This window comes from Salmo trutta, chromosome 13 (genome assembly GCF_901001165.1).
Source record: "Salmo trutta chromosome 13, fSalTru1.1, whole genome shotgun sequence".
Taxonomy (NCBI): Eukaryota; Metazoa; Chordata; class Actinopteri; order Salmoniformes; family Salmonidae; genus Salmo; species Salmo trutta.
Genome location: NC_042969.1, coordinates 8,518,610 through 8,540,839, shown reverse-complemented (window position 1 = coordinate 8,540,839; position 22,230 = coordinate 8,518,610). Strand labels below are relative to the sequence as shown.

At 43.5% G+C, this 22,230-nt stretch overlaps 1 protein-coding gene across 1 annotated transcript in view; it reads right to left on the bottom strand.

Moving 5' to 3' along the window:
* The window catches only part of mgat4b (alpha-1,3-mannosyl-glycoprotein 4-beta-N-acetylglucosaminyltransferase B), a 203,310-nt gene that overhangs the window by 84,108 nt on the left and 96,972 nt on the right, over nt 1–22,230 (bottom strand). The window contains exons 2-4 of the mRNA XM_029770807.1: nt 15,898–16,077; nt 11,949–12,092; nt 7,358–7,491 (exon numbers count right to left, since the gene is read on the bottom strand). Of these exons, the coding sequence (XP_029626667.1) occupies nt 7,358–7,491; nt 11,949–12,092; nt 15,898–16,077 (458 nt within the window). The remainder of the gene's footprint in view (nt 1–7,357; nt 7,492–11,948; nt 12,093–15,897; nt 16,078–22,230) is intronic.

Here is a 22,230-nt window from a genome sequence, read left to right as displayed (position 1 = left end):
TGACGCCATCTTTCTTTGCTTGTTGTTCAGACTAGCCATGCCCTTCTGGAGGGCTAACTCCAAAACATTCCTCAGAAATTTCTTGGCCATTAAACAACAAATTATTCCAAATTCCCTGACTATGTATCTCCATCCCAAAAGGCTGACAGATGGAGAGAAAGATGGAGGAGCATTGTAGGTGGAGAGAGAGAAGCAAGGGATCAGACGTCTAACAGGAAACACCTGGGATCACTGATCGCATCCTTCGCTCCTCAAAGTACCCGGACGAGAGAGGAATAGAGGGAGGGAGGAAAGGAGGGGATGGAGACTATCACAAGGGAAATACAAAATATCCTGTCAAATTTCCACCCTAAGTACCAGCTATGAAAAACATTATCTTGTAAACAGGCGAACCCAGTAATTATTGACACCCTTAATAAAGATGAGCAAAAATGACTGTATAAAATAAATAATTCAAATACTGAGATGAATTGTATGCTAAAATAATTGGGAAATTATATTATTTTATACTAATACAATTGCTCAGGGAAAGAAATTCACTTAACAAGTAATACTTTTTTTTGCAAAAAGATAAGGGTCCCAATTATTGACACTTTTGTTTTCAATACCTTTCAATACCTCACCTTGCAAAGATAACGGCAACGAGCCTTTTCCTAAAATGTTATACGAGTTGGAGAACACATTGGGAAGGATCTTAGACCATTCCTCCATGAAAATAGAACTCTTTGGCCATGAACACCAGGGGTGGGTTTGTCGTCGAAATGAGAATGCATAAGCAGAAAAGAACCCCATACCGACTGTGAAATATGGTGGTGAATCGATATTATGGGGCTATTTTACTTCCAATGGTCCTCGACCCTTGTTAAGGTCAACAGAATCATGAACTTCACCCAGTACCAGGACATTTTAGCCCAAAATCGGGTTTCCTCTGGCAGGAGGCTGAAAAGGACTAGGGAAAGAGATAGAAGTGAGAGAGAAGAGATTGAGAGAGAGACAAGAAGACAGAGAGAGAAAATGGAAAAACAGCAGGAACACCAGACTGTTTTCATCTCTCCAAGGGGCTGGTGTGTGCTATATTAGGCCCCCTTCAACACCAGACCCCCCCCCCCCCCCACGGCTGATGAGCTAGTGGAGTGGCGCCCTCAGCTCTGAGTCTGGTGGAATGTACCTTGACCCCAGAGGTGAGAAACAGGACCTCAGAGGTGACAATGTCTGCTGCAGAGTCCGTTAAGAGAGGCTTGCGACTTCAATTGACAGGACTGTCAAGGAACAAGCTTAAAAAGAATGACAGTCAGAAAACGACCTCTCCACATTGCGTTGGTGGTCTAGTACCTCAAGCCTTGCTCGACAACCTGGCACCCTTGGTCCTGGACATGGAATGCACTTGAGGAACATGCGTGTATCATGACTTGTTCATGTGTTCAGCCAACGCGTCATGTGGGTTTTAGTGTATGCGTTTCATAGAACCATTGTTTCATATGTCACACACAGCCCTAAACTGTAGCCAATCAATTTGCAACAGTCAAGTAAAATCCGATGCAGTACAGCAAGGTTACTACTATCTAACCAGGGGACCAAGGCCATGGACAATACTATCCCAACTAATCCATGAACCTACTGTTCTAGTCCTGTTCCAACATGTAGTTACCTAGACAACGGAAGCAAATTGTTTGCATCGTATTTGTTTAGTTCTGTGTTGTATTTGCTTATGGTCACACACACTGACAGAGGGAGACGTGAGGGAAAGAGAGGGATGGAGAGAGAGGGACAGACCGATGGATAGTTGAAGAGAGAAAGGGGGTGTGGCACATGTTTGGGAGGGAAAGAGGGATGGAAAAAGAGAAAGAGAGACTCAGAGAGAGCTGCTACTTCCGTGCTCTTCAGATGCCCCTATATAGGCTTGGTTAATAAAAATGAGAGATGGCATAACCTAAGACACATTCAGGAGAAGGAGAGGGATGGAAACACAAGAGGGGGGGGGGGGGGATGAGCGAGCGAGAGAGAAATAAATACAAAGAAAAGAGAAGTACACAAAGAGAAACAAGGTGGAGAAAGAGAGGGGAAGATAGAGAAAGAAAGAGTGAGAAAGGGAAAAAGAGAGAGCGGGAGAGAGAGAGGCCTGCCAGCCATCGGAAAGTGTTAACTAATGCAGATGTCATTCACTGCCTTTTAACTATAGCCACTCTGGGGACTGTAACACAGACAGACTGGGACTCAACACCACACACACACACACACACACACACACACACACACACACACACACACACACACACCGCAGCAAGACATATACAGACACATGCAGAGACGCACATGGACGCACGCACACACACACATACCACAAGGCGCTACGAGACACACACGCATACACACAGGCACGCACTAACACACACCCACGCAAAATCCGTGTGTGGTGGGTGTGCGTCTGTGTGTGTGATTGACTAATGCTGGTGATAGTAACTTGACGCATGGTGCATGGCTTAATCACACAGTTCTATAAGCATCTCGCTTCCTCGTGACCTTTCCGGCTGGCCAGTCAGCTACACCATTAGTCAGTCTGCCCTTACATTATGCTATTACAGCAGGGGAAAGCAATACACTGGGAGGGGCACAGGCGCACACACACACACACACACACACACACACACACACACAGAAATAAACACATTTTGGTTACACATGAACTATTCATGCTGTTGCACGCCTTACATTCACATGCACGCCCACACACATAATCATCCATCACCACAGGGTCCTTTGGACTTAAACAACCCTTTTACATGATTAGGGTTTCTTCACAATCGATTCCAGTGAACAAACACAGGCCTATCAGCGCGGCTAGCCTGTTCGCCACTGCAACACTAAGCAGGCGAGAGGGGAAAGGGGGATACCTAGTCAGTTGTACAACTGAATGCGTTCAACTTAAATGTGTCTTCCGCATTTAACCCAACCCCTCTGAATCAGAGAGGTGTGGGGGGCTGCCTTAATCAACATCAGTGCCCGGGGAACAGTGAGTTAACTGCCTTGCTCAGGGGCAGAATTACAGATTTTTACCTTGTCAGCTCAGGGATTCGATCCAGTAACCTTTCGGTTAGTGGCCCAATGCTCTAATAACTAGGCTTACCTGCCGCCCCACTGGTGTACTGGACACCCCACACAACCCCAATAAGGCGGTGGGGCCCACAAGCTCTGTTGGCCCATGCGCCTGTAATCAATATATACTGCATATACACATACATATATATAGTGCATTCACAAAGTATTCCAACCCCATCCCTTTTTCCCAATTTACCAATTACAGACTTATTCTAAAATGGAATATAAAAAAAATCTACACACAATACCCCATAATAAAGTGAAAACAGGTTTAGATTTTTTTTACAAATGTATTAAATATAAAAAACACACATTTGTTTAACACTTTTTTGGTTGCTACATGATTCCATGTGTTGTTTCATAGTTTTCTTGTCTTCACTATTATTCTACAATGTAGAAAAAAGTATATATATATATATATATATATATTTTATGATTTTTACAGTATGTATGTATGTATGTATGTATGTATGTATGTATGTATGTATGTATGTATGTATGTATGTATGTTTATGTAAATGACTTTTGCAGCTGGAAACGGTTGAAACAGCTGATTTATTTTATGGAATATCAATAAAAAGCAATAAAACTGGACTTCTTTAACTAGTTGAGTATCTGGAGCATCAGCATTTGTGGGTTCGATTACAGGCTCAAAATGGCCAGAAACAAAGAACTTTCTTCTGAAGCTTTCATTGGCAATTTCTCACATGGAATAGCCTCCATTTCTCAGAACAAGAAAAGACGGACGAGTTTCAGAAGAAAGTCTTTGTTTCAGGCTTTTTTGAGCCTGTAATCGAACCCACAAATGTGGATGGTCCAGATACTAAACTAGTCTAAAGAAGGACAGTTTTATTGCTTCTTTAAATCAGCACAACAGGTTTCAGCTGTGCCAACATAATTGCAAAAGGGGTTTCTAATGACCAATTAGCCTTTTTAAATGATAAACTTGGATTAGCTAACGACGTGCCATTGGAACACAGGAGTGATGGTTGCTGATAATGGGCCTCTGTACACCTATGTAGATATTCCATTAATGGGCCTCTGTACGCCTATGTAGATATTCCTATGTAGATATTTCCTGCTACAATAGTCATAACCAACATTAACAATGTCTACACTGTATTTCTGATCAATTTGATGTTATTTCAACGGACAAAAAATGTGCTTTTCTTTAAAAAATAAGGACATTTCTAAGTGACCCCAAACTTTTGAACGGTAGTGTACATACAGTTGAAGTCGGAAGTTTACATCGACTTAGGTTGGAGTCATTAAAACTCGTTTTTCAACCACTCCACAAATTTCTTGTTAACAAACTATTTTGGCAAGTCGTTTAAGACATCTACTTTGTGCATGACACAAGTAATTTTTCCAACAATTGTTTACAGACAGATTATTTCACTTATAATTCACTGTATCACAATTCCAGTGGGTCAGAAGTTTACATACACTAAGTTGACTGTGCCTTTAAAAAGCTTTGAAAATTCCAGAAAATGATGTCATGGCTTTAGAAGCTTCTGATAGGCTCATTAACATCATTTGAGACAATTGGAGGTGTTCCTGTGGATGTATTTGAAGGCCTACCTTCAAACTCAGTGCCTCTTTGCTTGACATCATGGGAAAATCTAAAGAAATAAGCCAAGACCTCAGAAAATAAATGTAGACCTCTACAAGTCCGGTTCATCCTTGGGAGCAATTTCCATAACGCCTGAAGGTACCACAATCATCTGTACAAACAATAGTACGCAAGTATAAACACCATGGGACCATGCAGTCGTCATACCGCTCAGGAAGGAGACGCATACTGTCTCCTAGAGATGAACGTACTTTGGTGCGAAAAGTGCAAATCAATCCCAGAACAACAGCAAAGGACCTTGTGAAGATGCTGGAGATAACAGGTACAAAAATATCTATATCCACCGTAGAAGAAGCCAAAACCAGCATAAAAAAGCTAGACTACGCATATGGGGACAAAGATCTCAATTTTTGGAGAAATGTCCTCTGGTCTGATGAAACAAAAATAGAACTGTTTGGCCATAATGACCATCGTTATGTTTGGAGGAAAAAATGGGATGCTTGCAAGCCGGAGAACACCATCCCAACCGTGAAGCACGGGGGTGGCAGAATCATGTTGTGGGGGTGCTTTGCTGCAGGAGGGACTGGTGCACTTCACAAAATAGATGGCAAAATAGATGAGGGAGGAAAATGATGTGGATACATTGAAGCAACATCTCAAGACATCAGTCAGGAAGTTAAAGCTTGGTCGCAAATGGTTATTCCAAATGAGCAATAACCCAAAGTTGTGGCAAAATGGCTTAAGGACAACAAAGTCAAGGTATTGGAGTGGCCATCACAAAGCCCTGACCTCAGTCCCATAGAAAACGTGTGGGCAGAACTGAAAAGCGTGTGCGAGCAAGGAGGCCTCCACACCTGACTCAGTTATACCAGCTGTCTGGAGGAATGGGCCAAAATTCACCCAACTTATTGTGGGAAGCTTGTGGAAGGTTACCCGAAACATTTGACACAAGGTAAACAATTCATTTGAAATCGGTAACAATTAAACATATTTATCTTGATTAGATAAATAACAGTCCAGATTAATTAAATTAAAGGCACAACAACTTCAAATCGCAAACCGCCCCAACAGATCCACAGATGACGCAATCTCAATCGCACTCCACCCTGCCCTTTCCCACCTGGACAAAAGGAACACCTATGTGAGAATTCTGTTCATTGACTACAGCTCAGCGTTCGACACCATAGTGCCCACAAAGCTCATCACTAAGCTAAGGACCCTGGGACTAAACACCTCCCTCTGCAACTGGATCCTGGACTTCCTGACAGGCCTCTCCCAGGTGGTAAGGGTAGCCAACAACACATCTGCCACGCTGTTCCTCAACACAGGGGCCCCTCAGGAGTGCGTTCTTAGTCCCCTCCTGTGCTCCCTGTTCACCCACGGCTACTTGGCCAAGCACGACTCGAAGACCATCATCAAGTTTGCTGACGACACAACAGTGGTAGGCCTGATCACCGACAACGATGAGACAGCCTATAGGGAGGATATCAGAGACCTGGCATTGTGGTGCCAGGACAACAATCTCTACCTCAACAAGAGCAAGACAAAGGAAAAGGGGGTCCGAACTTGCCACCATTCACATTGACCGGGCTGTAGTGGAGCGGGTCGACAGTTTCAAGTTCCTTGGTGTTCACATCACCAACAAACTGTCATGGTCCAAAAACACCAAGAAAGTCATGAAGAGGGCACGACAACACATTTTCCCCCTCAGGAGACTGAGAAGATTTGGCATGGGTCCCCAGATCCTCAAAAAGTTCTACAAGATTATTTGCATTGACCCCCCCTTTGCTTTTACACTGCTGCTACTCACTGTTTATTATCTATGCATAGTCACTATACCCCAACCTACATGTACAAATTACCTCGACTAATCTGTACCCCCGCACCGGTACCCCCCTGTATATAGCCTCATTATTCAGCAAATATTTTCTTAAAACTGCATTGCTGGTTAAAGGGCTTGTTAAATAAGGCTGTAAAGAATTTCACGGTTGACAAATAACAATTTATTTTATTTGATACAGTACTTCAATAAATTGTTTCAACTGGTACCGGGGGACCTTCAGATGAGTGTTTTGAGGCCTGTGGGAGTCCTATTACACCTTTACACAGAAAGGTCATAGTGTGTAGCGCAAACTGCTCAGACTCTACAGACAGAAGTTGTATCGACTTTAGACGAGTCCCAAGATGCTTGTGGGGGTAGTAGAGCAAAACGGAGAGTCTCATCTTTCCATAGAGGGGTCATAATAGGCCAAACCATTCGGACACTACAGATGATTTTGTGAGAAGACCGATTTTCAGGATGTCTCATGGTCTGACAAAAACCGCTCTAGCTCTCACCTTTCACTGCAGATGCGGAAATGTTACATAGGCGGACATCGACCTTAGGGAGTTAATAAGGGTCAGACAAGTTAGCGATGGATAGCGTCTAGGCTATTAGCGGAGCAGTAGGGGATGTGTGTGCTAGTGGCAGTAGCCTGGGGTAGCATCACTCATTAGCTCTTCAGATCACTGACCTTTTATAGACACAGTACATATACACTCACAAGCACACAAGCGGACCCATACACACACTCACGCGCATTCACGCATAGAGAGTTCACGGACTCACTTCAAAAGCCATGATCAGAGAGGTTCGGGACACATAGCAGACCACACACACACACACACTCTCATTCTATAGTATCTTACCTCAGCGATGAATACCACGATGACGCAGTCCTCCTTCTCTGCGGCACTGAGCTCTGTCATCAGAGAACTGAGGGTGTCCGTCAGGTAGGAGTGGACCTCCCTCTTCACACTGGGCACGCCCATCACGATCGACACTGACGGGGACACACACAGACCAATCACAGTCAGTACAGGGAGAGAAAGAACCAACGACATGCTAGATTGTGTGGAATGAGCCAGTCAATAGAACTTATTACGGAGTGACATTTCACTGCGGACACGTGGGTACGGATGAGAAAAATCCCTCAAATTCCACCATTGGCATGCATTCAAATTAGCCTCAAGGTTGCCTTGCTAGGTCTTGTTCATTCTCTTAAATTAAATACCATGACTGTTTTCTCATTAGCTGGGAATGTTGTTGAAATGTCCGATAAAACATACATTGGTGACATTGTCAATAACCTAACTGCAAGATGGTTTAGATAGAGATGGCAGCTTCACTTCTAGTCCTTAGGAAACTGTGCAGTATTTTGTTTTTTAATGTATTATTTCTTACATTGTTAGCCCAGAAACCCTTAAGTGTTATTACATATTGCCGGGAAGAACTATTGGATATCATAGAGACGTCAACTTACCAGCACAACCAGCACTACGGCCAGGAACACCACTTTCCCAAAGCGGATCATTTGTCTGCACCTCCCAGGACATTTGAACTAATTCCAGAGGCCGACACAAAACAACGCCGCCGGAGGAGAGGGTGCCGGAGCGGTCTTCTAGTGAGGCTTCGGACCACCCACCGCTTCTGAGTATATTACTCGCTTATGTCCAGTCGCTAGTTAACAAAGTCGCCGAAATCAGGGCAAGACTTGCTTTCCAAAGAGATATCCGGGATTGCAACATACTCCGTTTCACGGAAACATGGATAGCTGGTGACATGCTGTCGGAGTCCATACAGCCAATGGGACTTTCAGTGCATCGTGCCGACAGGAATAAACATCTCTCCGGTAAGAAGGGGGGGGGGGGGGTGTATGTTTCATGATTAATGACTTATGGTGTAATTGTAACAACATACAATAACTCAGGTCCTTTTGTTCACCTGACCTAGAATTACTCACAATCAAATGCCGACCGTATTATCTCCCAATAAAACTCTCCTCCGTTATCGTCACAGCCATGTATATCCCCCCGCAAGCGGATACCAAGACGGCCATCAAGGAACTTCACTGGACTTTATGCAATCTGGAAACCATATATCCTGAGGCTGCATTTATTGTATCTGGGGATTTTAACAAAGCAAATTTGAGGACAAGGCTACCTAAAATCTATCAGCATATCGATTGCAGTACATGAGCGAGTAACACGCACGACCATTGCTACTCTAACTTCCGCAATGCATACAAGGCGCTCCCCCGCCCTCCTTTTGGCAAATCCGACCATGACTCCATCTTGTTGCTCCCCTCCTATTGGCAGAAACTAAAACCGATGTCAGTAAAACGTCATGGTCAAACATTTAAACGTGTGAAACCTCGCAAGGCTGCCGTCCCAGACGGCAATCCTAGCTGCATCCTCAGAGCTTGGGCAGACCAGCTGGCTGGTGTGTTTACGGACATATTCAATCAATCCCTATCCCAGTCTGCTGTCCCCACATGCTTCAAAATGACCACCATTGTTCCTGTTCCCAAGAAAGCTAAGGTAACTGAACTAAATGACTATCACCCCGTAGCACTCACCTCTGTCATCATGAAGTGCTATGAGAGACTAGTCAAGGATCATATCACCTCCACTCTACCTGCCACACTAGACTCACTCCAATTTTCTTACCGCCCCAATAGGTCAACAGACGATGCAATCGCCATCACACTGCACACTGCCCTATCCCATCTGGACAAGAGGAATAGCTATGTAAGAATGCTGTGCATTGACTACAGCTCAGCATTCAACATCCTAGTACCGTCCAAACTCATCATAAAGCTAGAGACCCTGGGTCTCGACCCCGCCCTGTGCAACTGGGTCCTGGACTTCCTGACGGGCCGCCCCCAGGTGGTAAGGGTAGGCAACAAAACATCTGCCACGCTGATCCTCAACACAGGGGCCCCTCAGGAGTGCGTTCTCAGCCCCCTCCTGTACTCCCTGTTCAACCACGACCCCTTGCCCATGCACACCTACAACTCAATCATCAAGTTTGCAGACGACACTACAGTGGTAGGCTTGATTACCAACACCGACGAGACAGCCTACAGGGAGGAGCTGAGGACCCTCGGAGTGTGGTGTCAGGAAAATAACCTCTCACTCAATGTCAGCAAAACAAAAGAGATGATCGTGGACTTCAGGAAACAGCAAAGGGAGCACCACCCTATCCACATCGACGGGACAGCAGTGGAGAAAGTGGAAAGTTCTAAGTTCCTCAGTGTACATATCACCGACAAACTGAAATGGTCCACCTACACAGACAGTGTGTTGAAGAAGGCACTGTTCAGGATGCTAAGAAAATGTGGCTTGTCACCGAAAACACTCACTAACTTTTACAGGTGCACAATTGAGAGCATACTGTCGGGCTGTATCACCGCCTGGTACGACAACTGCACTGCCCACAACCACAGGGCTCTCCAGAGAGTGGTGCGGTCTGCACAATGCATCACTGGGGGCAAACTACCTGCCCTCCTGGACACCTACAACATCCGATGTCACAGGAAGGCAAAAAAGATAATCACGGACAATAACCACTTGAGCCACTGCCAGTTCACCCTGCTTCCATCCAGAAGGCGAGGTCAGTACAAGGTGCATCAAAGCTGGGACAGAGAGATTGAAAAACAGCTTCTATCTCAAGGCCATCAGATTGTTAAACAGCCACCACTAGCACAGAGAGGCGGCTCCATACTTAAAGACTTGATGTTATTGGCAACTTTAATAAATGGAACACTAGTCACTTTAATAATGCCACTTTAAGAATGTTTACATATCTCGCATTATTCATATTCTTCACTATCTATTCTTTACTATCTATTGCATCTTAGCTGCTCTGTCATTGCTCATCCATATATTTTATATTTATATATTCTTATCCCATTCCTTTACTAGATTGTATGTATTAGCTTTTGTTGTGGAATTGTTAGATATTACCTGTTAGATACTGTTGCACTGTTGGATCTAGAAGCATAAGCATTTCGCTACACTCGCAATAACATCTGCTAACCATGTGTATGTGACCAATAAAAATTTGATTTCATTTTTTATTTGATTTGCCTATCCCTTAAAAATATACATTTTCATGTGCAGGGTGTGCCATTAGCATGATAACACTCATTAAGACAGATTGGTAGAATAGCTAACACAGCTAGCCATTGCTAGCATTCACTGGTTGAAGATGAAGTAACTTTTGAGTTGGAGATGACTGGTGACTATTACATGAATATATATCATTTACAACATTTGGACGGGAGCTATAATCCAGTTATAATACTTTTTTTTTGTTCAACATGTGCAGAGTGTGTGTCGGTATTGCTTGAATTCAGGCCTGGCTGAACTTTTTCAATAGGGAAAGATTGCTTCCGTACCCCACTTCCGTTGAAAATGTAACTTTCCTGTGTGGCCTTATTGTTCACGACAGAGACAGAATAACTTGTTTTCTGAAGATCGGGTAGAAGAGATGGTAAGATTAAATAGATGAGGAGAGAGAGAAGTACAGAGAGAAAGGCTGTGGAGTGTATATATGGCAGGGGTGGATAGTGGAATGACTTACAAGGACAATCTTGTCAACACAATAAAAATACAATGCCCTGTAAATGAATGATGGTGGTGAGTGATGGAAAGAAAGAGAAGAATACATTGTCAAGGCTGAATTACAATTCAGGTATTTTTTTTTACCAACTTCCCATTCCCATAGGGAGGAAGTCCACATCAATAGCAGTGTTTCTGCAGCAACAGTTGATTATAGTACCCTGTACTCGTCCTCACCATTCCTTCCTCTCCCATTGTCAGCTAACATAAGCAGACCTTAGCGGCTATCTTCTCCATTTAATACGCCCATAAAACATACTCTGATTACTAGAGGGGAGCTAGGGGTAGCGTCCTGGCTAGTGCTCTATGAGGTACCCTCACGGACGTGGCCCGAGGAATTGATTTAGAGGGGTTTCAGTGGCCTGAACATAAATCTCACACGCACGCACACACACACACACACACACACACACACACAAAAGCACAAGTGTCAGCACACGCACGCACACACACTCACCCACACACTGGTTAATAGCTCCTCTGAGAGTCTAGCTGGCTGTCTGGAGAGTCTGGATGTCCTCTCCAGGGGGGTGGAGGTTTAGGGGGGGGGGCTAGCTCCCGACAGAGGGTGAAGTCTAAATGGGCTACTGGCACAGCCACAGTGGGGCAGAGAGCCAGAGGGGAGGTTGAGGATGAAAAAAATGGTCTGGACAGAAGACACTATTACTGTTCTGAGGGGAGGGAAGAGGTGGAAGTAAGAAAGGATGGAGATAAAAGAGAGAAAGAGAGAGAGAGAGAGAGAATGTGTGCGTGTGTCTGCGTCCATGCGTGGCTGTGCTTGTCTGTGTGTGTAGTATGCTCCTAAGTGTGTGTGTGTGTGTGTGCGCGTGCTGACCCCCGGTGCGTCCCTGGCCCACGTGCACAGCGGGCTGCAGGCTGCTCTCCTTGGCCAGGAGATGGGGCAGGTGGTGGAAGATACTGGGCAGCTGGAGCACATTCTTATTGGTCGTCACATTCCACAGCTTCAGCTTGGTCTCGTCTGTCACACACACACACACACACACGGAAGAATGCATGCACACAGACACGGAGCACACACACACACAGGGGTCAGAAGGAGATTAAAATGTTTTATCAGAAGTCACACATTATTATTATTATTGTGGATAAAAAATAGAATGGATGCTACTAAAAGGGGTCATTCATGTACAGTATATTTGAGTAGCAATCTGTTCTTACTGACTGGATATACCATTCATATATAATTCAACCTAATCCTTACTGAAATTTCAGAATAATAGTAGAGAGAATGATTTATTTCAGCTTTTATTTCTTTCATCACATTCCCAGTGGGTCAGAAGTTTGCATACACTCAATTAGTAATTGGTAGCATTGCCTTTAAATGGTTTAACTTGGGTCAAACGTTTCGTGTAGCCTTCCACAAGCTTCCCACAATAAGTTGGGTGAATTTTGGCCCATTCCTCCTGACAGAGCCGGTGTAACTGAGTCAGGTTTGTAGGCCTCCTTCCTTGCACACACTTTTTCAGTTCTGCCCACAAATTTTCTATAGGATTGAGGTCAGGGCTTTGTGATGGCCACTCCAATACCTTGACTTTGTTGTCCTTAAGACATTTTGCCACAACTTTGGAAGAATGCTTGGGGTCACTGTCCATTTGGAAGACCCACTTGTGACCAAGCTTTAACTTCCTGACTGATATCTTGAGATGTTGCTTCAATATATCCACATACTTTCCTCCCTCATGATTTTTTATTTTATTTATTTTATTTCCCCTTTATTTAACCAGGTAGGCTGGTTGAGAACAAGTTCTCATTTGCAACTGCGACCTGGCCAAGATAAAGCGTAGCAATTCGACACATACAACAACACAGACTTACACATAGAATAAACAAAACATACAGTCCATAATATAGTAATACATGATGCCATCTATTTTGTGAAGTGCACCAGTCCCTCCTGCAGCAAAGCACCCCCACAACATGACACTGCCACCCCCGTGCTTTACGGTTGGGATGGTGTTCTCCGGCTTGCAAGCATCCCCTTTTTTTCTCCAAACATAACGATGGTCATTATGGCCAAACAGTACTATTTTTGTTTCATCAGACCAGAGGACATTTCTCCAAAAATTACAATCTTTGTCCCCATGTGCAGTTGCAAACCATAGTCTGGCTTTTTGTATGTTGGTTTTGGAGCAGTGGCTTCTTCCTTGTGGAGCGGCCTTTCAGGTTATGTCGATATAGGACTTGTTTTACTGTGGATATAGATACTTTTGTACCCGTTTCCTCCAGCATCTTCACAAAGTCCTTTGCTGTTGTTCTGGGATTGATTTGCACTTTTCGCACCAAAGTACGTTCATCTCTAGGAGACAGAACGCGTCTCCTTCCTAAGCGGTATGAAAGCTGCGTGGTCCCATGGTTTTTATACTTGCGTACTATTGTTTGTACAGATGAACGTGGTTCTTCAGGCGTTTGGAAATTGCTCCCAAGGATGAACCAGACTTGTGGAGGTCCACCATTTTTGGCTGATTTCTTTTGATTTTCCCATGATGTCAAGCAAAGAGGCACTGAGTTTGAAGGTAGGCCTTGAAATACATCCACAGGTACACCTCCAATTGACTCAAATTATGTCAATTAGACTATCAGAAGCTTCTAAAGCCATGACATCATTTTATGGAATTTTCCAAGCTGTTTAAAGGCACAGTCAACTTAGTGTATGTAAACTTCTGACCCACTGGAATTGTGATACATTGAATTATAAGTGAATTAATCTGTCTGTAAATAATTGTTGGAAAAAAGTAGTCCTAACCGACTTGCCAAAACTATAGTTTGTTAAGAAGAAATTTGTGGAATGATTGAAAAATTCGTTTTAATGACTCCAACCTAAGTATGTAAAGTTCTGCCTTCAACTGTATATATATAGCCAATTTGCCCTCCATTCTCATGTATTAGTTATATCATTACTACCCACAGTACATTGCTTAATGATTACAGAGAGGTTCATTTAGAGTGCAACCCATCTTTCTGAATGGTTAGATACTCTTGTGAGGTTCACCCAAATAGTGGCGCCCACATATTCTGGACCATCCACCCTTACAGAGAGTCGTAAAATTATGCAATAGTTTAAAAACAGTGTATGGTGTTTTTATACAGCACCTTCAGAAAGTATTTATACCCCTTGACACATTTTGTTGTGTTACAGCCTGAATTCAAAATGGATTAAATATATTTTTTCCCCAGCCATCTACACACACACACACACACACACCATAAAGACAAAGTGAAAACATGTTTTAACATTTATTGAAAATTAAATACAGAAATCTCATTTACATAAGTATTCACACCCCTTTGCTACGACACTCCAAATTGTGCTCTGGTGCATACAATTTCCTTTGATCATCCTTGAGATGTCAATACAACTTTTGGAGTCCACCTGTGGCCAATTCAATTGTTTGGATATGATTTAGAAAGAAACACACCTGTGTATACAAGGTCCCACCGTTGACAGTGCATGAGTAAGAACTATACCATGTCCAACAAACTGCCCTTAGATCTCCGAGATAGAATTGTGATGAGGCATATAGAGCTGGGGAAGGGTATAAAACTATTTCTAGAGTGTTGAAAGTTTCCAAGAGTACAGTGGTCTCCATCAATGATACACAGAAAAAATATGTTATTACCCAGACTCTGCTTTGAGCTGGCTGTTCAATCAAACTGAGCGACCGGGCAAGAAGGACCTTGGTCATGGAGGTGATCAAGAACCCAATAACCACTCTGACAGAACTACAGATTTCCTTGGCTGAGACGGGAAGGATAACAGTTTCTACAGCACTTCACCAATCTGGCCAGACGGAAGCCACTCCTGAGAAACAGGCACGTGATAGCATGCCTGGAGTTTGCAAAAAGGCATGTGAAGGACTAAGATAATAAGGCTAAATATTCTGTGGTCTGATGAGACAAACATTTTACTCTTTGGCCTCAATGCAAAGCGCCATGACACACACAGCTCATCACCATGGTGGTGGTGGATTCATGCTATGAGGATGCATTTCAGCGGCAGGGACTGGGAGACTGGTAAGGATAGAACAAACAATGAATGGAGGCAAATACATGCAAATTCTTGATGAGAAGCTGCTTCAGAATACAAACAACAGACTGGGGCAAAGATTTACATTCCAACAGGACACTGACTCCAAGCATACAGCCAAAGCTATTCTAGAATGGCTTCAGAACAAGAATGTGAAAGTCCTTGTGTGGCCCAGCCAAAGCCCAGACTTGAATCCCATTGAAAATCGGTTGAAAGACTTGAAGATTGTTGCTCACCACCACTCCTCATCTAACCTAACAAAGCTTGAGAAAATCTGCAAAGAATGGGAGAAGATCCCCAAAGCTGATACAGACATGCCAAAAAGACTCACCACTGTAATCACCACCAAAGCTGCTTCTACAAAGTATTGACTCAAGGATGTAAATACTTATGTAAATGGTATATTTCTGTATTTAATTTTCAATACATTAGCAGAAATTTCTGAAAACATGTTTTCACTTTGTCATTATGGGGTATTGTGTGTAGATGGCTAAGAAAAAAAACAAATGAATCCATTTTGAATTCAGGCTGTAACACAACAAAATGTGAAATAAGTCAAGGGATATGAATACTTTCTGAAGGCACTGTAGACGTGGCTTTACAGTTACTTAAACTGTAACTGATTGTTGTAAAATCTAGCAACCTTATTGACTGATTCATTCTGACTGGTTGTAATTGGTTCTGACTAGTTCGGACTGGTTCTAACTAGTTTTTCCTCCCTCCAGTCTGTTGGTCTAACCGGAGAGGCTGGCCCAGGTGCGGTTGATGTCCCTGAGGGCCTGCTTCTCGGCGATGGCCCTCTTGATCTCGTCCAGCACCAGGTTGAGCTCCTTGGAGCGCTTCAGGTTTTCCTGCTCGGCAGAGTGCAGACGCTCCCTCAGGCCCAGAAACTCCCGCTGGTAAATGTCCACCACATCACCTACAGAGAAGAGAGAGGTTTGTGAAAGTCTTAACAGTTATCTTGAGTCTTAATAACTTTCTTCTGTGATTTGCTATTTTGCATAGTATTGCATGGTTTCAACTGCTTGAAGGGCAATACATTCATTGCTCGTTTCATGCCAATAAGGTATGTTCAAATTTTAATTTGAGAGGGGGAGAGGGAATGATGGCGAGAGGGAGAGAGAGAGAATAAGAAGAGAGAGAGAGGAAGACATGAGAGCGAGAGGGAAGAAAGAGCGGACCGTTACAGAGGGACACAGGATGACAAAGTAATTTAACACAAACACATCAACTACACACCATAAACATAAATGTCACTCTACAGCATCTTGACATGGTCTTTATGAGGAACACAGACAGAACAGATACAGCACATAGGTAGTCCGTCCTTGGTGAATTTAAAAGGAGTGATTTACCGTGGTTTGCGTGGAGCACTTTTCAAGTCATTACCCTTCTTAACAGCTTGATCAATAGGCACTATGCTGTGGACTGATATGCATCGACCCTAGTGGACGAATCACCCCACTTAACCCATAGATTGTTGGACGAAATCGACAGTAGCCTGGTCCCAGATCTGTTTGTGCCGTTTTGCCAACTACTATGGACGTACATGTATGTTGTAGGGATAGTCTGGGAACAACAGGTTCATTTCTCTGCGTGTTATAAATCTGCTAGGGACAGGCCAGAGCTGAATCCCAAATAGCCCCCTGTTCCCTACATAGCGCACTATATTTGACCAGTGCCTTGCTCAAGGGAACATGTACAGATTTCCCCCCCTATTTGGCTCAGGGATTCGAACCAGCAACCTTCCAGTCACTGGCCCAACACTCTAACCGCTAGGCTATCTGCCGCCCATTTGGGACAGAGTGCAGGTATTTCCAGGTCACTGACCCCTCTCTAAGATGCTCTGCCTGATATTCCTCCCCACCTCCATTCCTCCTTTCTTTCTCTTCCTCTTCCTCTTCCCACTGCTTCCTCTTCCCACTGCTCTCCTTCTTCCTCTTCCCACTGCTCTCCAGTAAAAGAGAAAAACACTGTCCCTGGATTTGTTTTTCACAGGATTATATTTATACGGACACACACACTGCGGACCGACTTGGCACATACATGCAATCACACACATTGTAGGCTATGCACATGCCAACCCATGGATACACAGTGCGGAACATAAAAATACGTTTTATTTGTACAGCGCTTTTCATTACAGAGTTCTCTAAGCTCTACAGAGGGGAAAAAAATACATGCACATACACACCTTGGAATGGACACACACACACACACACACACACACACACACACACACACACACACACACACACACACACTTGCATAAGGGCGCACACACACAGTTCTGGACATCGCGTCACATCGAAGCAGGTGGGAGCGAGTTCGGAAAAAAGCTAAATCCCAGGAAACAACATGGGACTCCTGTTTCACTAATGCTATCTGAACCCAAATCCCGGTGTAATCCCTGATAGCACCTAGCCCTGATACACAAAACGTTAGCCTTAAAGCAACCCAGGACTAGAGACGGATACATCTGACAGCAGGCACTTTTAATATTGCATAACTGGAAAGGTAGAAAGGTGAAAAGGCACAAGGACAATGCAATATCTACTGACAGCATCTGGACTAAAGCTTAACACAAACCCAACGAGGGAAGCACTTTATAATAAACACCTAGTAATAAAACATTTACAATGGATTAGTATAGTGGTTTCCAACCTTTTTCGCTTACTGTACCACCAGTTGAGTTTTGCTCTGCCCGGGATACCCCTGAAGTACCTCCTCATGTGCATTTTACCAGTAGGCCTTTGGCCACATGACTTCCCCCAAGAACCCCCAGGGGTCCTAGGGAACCACTGGATTAGTAAATAGTTTATTCATCATTTATGAATCATTACTCCCAAATTTGTAAATGCTAGTAAGCTAGTTTCGCACACATTTATAAACAACTTTTAAAAGTATGTAATAATGACTCATAAGATCGTAGATATTCCAGCAGTACCCAATGTTCCTTAAGGTCTCAAAATGGTCGAGAACATATCAATGGTTAAACAATAAGCACATAATAGAGTATTTTTAAGGAAATATATTGAACATGTTAATCCAAAACAGTCACACTGTTGTATTAGTGTGATGTGTAACTTCAGACACTGTATGCTGAGTAAAGTAATGTTTTTGGTTGGAAAAAAGGCTAACGTTAGCGTTTGTTTCGCAGTGGCTTTTCTACCAAAACCAAAGTGTGGATTGCAGTGACCCGTTACAGCAGTCCATAGACTGCTTAAGAGGAAAGGAAACAAATATCTGAATTCATAATTCCGCTGAACTGTCCCATCATGTTTTAAGGATTACTACCCTTAAAGGCCCAGTAAAAGTGGCGACAAACAAAGCAAAGTCTGAAAATAGTCTGCGGTTGAAAGACTGAAGCACTGGAGACTTTTAAAGGTGTAATAGTTTTTACCTCAATCACACATCAGTAGTCATGAAGGAATAAAAATACACTAGAGAAAAACTGTCCGGTCTGGCCAGTGTGTCGGCTACATCTCCCCGTTTTATGATAAGTTCAAGTTTGCGAGGTTAACAACATTAGCAAAACATTTGTATTAAAACTGTTTCTCACGTTCTTGCAACAGCTGTTTTACAACAGTTTGTTAATAAAACGGTCAAATACATTTCCTTAGACATCCTGTGTTGTGTGCTTATTCATTTACCATTGATACAGTATGTTCTAGGACAGGGGTATTCAACTCTTACGAGGTTCAGAGCCTGCTGTTTTTTGTTGTTGTTCTACCTGATAATTCATTGCACACACCTGGTGTCCCAGGTCTAAATCAGACCCAGAACCAGGAAAAAAAGCAGTGGAACTGGCTTCAAAGTCTAGAGTTGAATTTGAGGGTTCTAGGCTATTTTGAGACCTTAAAAGGAAAATTCCGCTCAAAAACTATCCTTTGACATTTGTTTCATTAGCCCACTGTTGATACAGTCCCAAACTGCATGTGCTTTGATTGAAACAAAACACAGGTGTGCTATAGTTTGTTAACACCATCTGCTCTAAAAATCGTTCAAATTAATTCAAAACACTTTAGGCTATATACCTCAATAAGTTCTTGCATACTCCCCTGAAACTGATTGAGATCAAATGGTTGGCATGCAGATGCTGCATGGACGTTTCACGGTAAAACTTCCCGACTGATAGTGAGCGATGTGACGGGAGGACTGCAAAAAGGTGTGCGTAAAGTAGAGGTAGAGAAACGCATGCGCCGAACGTGATTCGGATCTTCAGCTCTGGCGAAAAAGGAACCGGGGGGGGAGCCTTCATCTGACACCGCCTGGTATAGAGGTCCTGGATGGCAGGAAGCTTGGCCCCAGTGATGTACTGGGCCATTCGCACTACACTCTGTAGTGCCTTGCGGTTGGAGGCTGAGCAGTTGCCATACCAGGCAGTGATGCAACCAGTTAGGATGTGCAGCTGTAGAACCTTCTGAGGATCTGAGGACCCATGCCAAATCTTTTCAGTCTCCTGAGGGGGAATAGGTTTCCTTTTCCCCTCTCCATCGGAGGTCTCCTTTTCCCCTCTCCATCGGAGGTCTCCTTTTCCCCTCTCCATCGGAGGTCTCCTTTTCCCCCTTTTCTCAAGTGTGGCACACCACCAAAGAAACAGCATGCGTGGTCACTCAAAGAAGAAGGTCTTGCCCAAATGTGGTATGGTGAAGAAGAGTGAGTACTTGTGTGTGTGTGTGTGTGTCAGCCAGACCCACACCCTGGACCCGTGATACCTGGCAGGGAATCATACTCAACTATGAGGGATCCTAAAGGAAGGTGTGTGTGTGTGTGTGTGTGTGTGTGTGTGTGTGTGTGTGTGTGTGTGTGTGTGTGTGTGTGTGTGTGTGTGTGTGTGTGTGTGTGTGTGTGTGTGTGACAGAGTAAGTTTTCATTTCTTGTCCTAATTCTTACTGATTTTGGGTTGTGTGTCTGTTGTGTAGATGCAGATACAGACAGATGGAAAGACAGAGGAAGCAAACACACACACTTATGCCTGGGTCTATGGCATGTTTATTTTTACGACACTCATTAGCGAGACACAATAGTTCCCCGGTCACGTCTGCTTGGCTGATCAAAAATGCTACAGCACTTCCCAGTCTAAACACACACACAATCTTCCCCCCCACCGACACACAAACACACACTTTCCCCTTCCTAATGTGGAGTTTTAATTATCATTCTGCAGAATAGCTTATCTCCGTTAGCTTAATTATTTAAATCACTGGACGGTTGTGTATTAACTGATTACAGAGCCCATCTAGATGGGAGGCTGCATGCTGCATTGCTGCAAAACAAAACAAAATCGCATAATGCATAATACATGGCTATGGAATATTGCATTATGAAAAGGGCCAACCTCATCAAGACCTGTTTTGTTTGCTTGTATGTGTGTGAGGGAGAGCGAAAGAGCGAGAATGTGTGTAAATGCACTATGCGTGTTATTTTGTAGGTGTGTGTGTATGCATTATGTTACACATATTATGTGATTGTGTATGTGTGTGCATGCATGTGTCTATGCATATATAAGCTTGTGATTGTGCGTCATTCAAGCAGAGATGATTACTTTCCCATATCTGATGGTTTTCAGGTCTGGCGCCTTAAAAGCAGTAGTTCCCAAACTGTGGGGCGTGAGGGGTCAGAGCATATATACAGTGCATTCGGGAAGTATTAACACCCCTGGACTTTTTCGACATTTTGTTACATTACAGCCTTTTTCTAAAATGTATTAAATAAATGTTTTTCCTCATCAATCTACACACAATACCCCACAATGACAAAGCTAATGTATAAAAAATTAAATACAGAAATACCCTTTTTACATAAGTATTCAGACCCTTTGCTACGAGACTTGAAATTGAGCTCAGGTGCATCCTGTTTCCATTGATCATCCTTGAGATGTTTCTAGAACTTGATTGGAGTCCACCTGTGGTAACTTCAAATGATTGGACGTGATTTGGAAAGGCACACACCTGTCTATATCAGGTCCCACAGTTGAAAGTACATGTCAGAGCAAAAACCAAGCCATGAGGTCGAAGGAATTGTCCGTAGAGCTCCGAGACAGGATTGTGTCGAGGCAATGATCTGGGGAAGGGTACCAAAAATGTCTGCATCATTGAAGGTCCCCAAGAACACAGTGGCCTCCATCATTCATCAAATAGCTGTGAAGCGGCACTCCCCATCCAATCTGACAGAGCTTGAGAGGATCTGCAGAGAAGAATGGGAGAAACTCCCTAAATATAGGTGTGCCGAGCTTGTAGTGCCATACCCAAGAAGACTCGAGGCTGTAAACGCTGCCAAAGGTGCATAGGCAAAGTACTGAGTAAAGGGTCTGAATACTTATGTAAATGTGATATTTCAGTTGAGAACAGTTTGAACTATAGCTGTGTATGTATGGACGTGGTCTGTGTGTGTGTGTGTGTGTGTGTGCACGCCTGTGCATGCAGTGACTAGAATTTAAAGACCTCGCCAAAAGCCGTCCACAATAGGACCCTATCAGCTAATATGCATACTTTCTTCACCATAGACAATCAATCATCCAAATTATATAAATCACTAAGCAACTGATGTCAGCATCCACATCAGGTCAAATGTGTACATACAATCTACAGCATAGTGCATACACACCACTACATTGGGGAGTGTCAAGCTTTGGGCATGCTTTCTCTCTATATTCAACAGATCAGGTCGATATATGCAATATTCACTGAATACCAAAAGAGATTTATGAAGACTTGAGACATTTGTCCCGCCTCTTTTCCCATTGGATCCGAGCAGTAAAATCCTCTGAATTCATGAGGATTGTCCATCAAAACCCAGTAGTTTGCTAAAATTAGAAAAAAAAACTGAAAACCAAACCAACCATAAACTACTTGAAACTAGGAGTACCAGAGGCCACACGTATCGACGTTAGGACTGACACATCATGCCAAGGTAGTAAGAGAGAGTCACATTTCAGGACATGGAATGTGTATGTCGAACAGTAACATGAGCCTGGTAGCGATGATGTGCGGTGAGATCGGCGTAGTGCTCTAAAACCCGTCTCTCCTGTTCCTGTTGTTCACATTTTAAAAGACAACAGTTGCGTTTA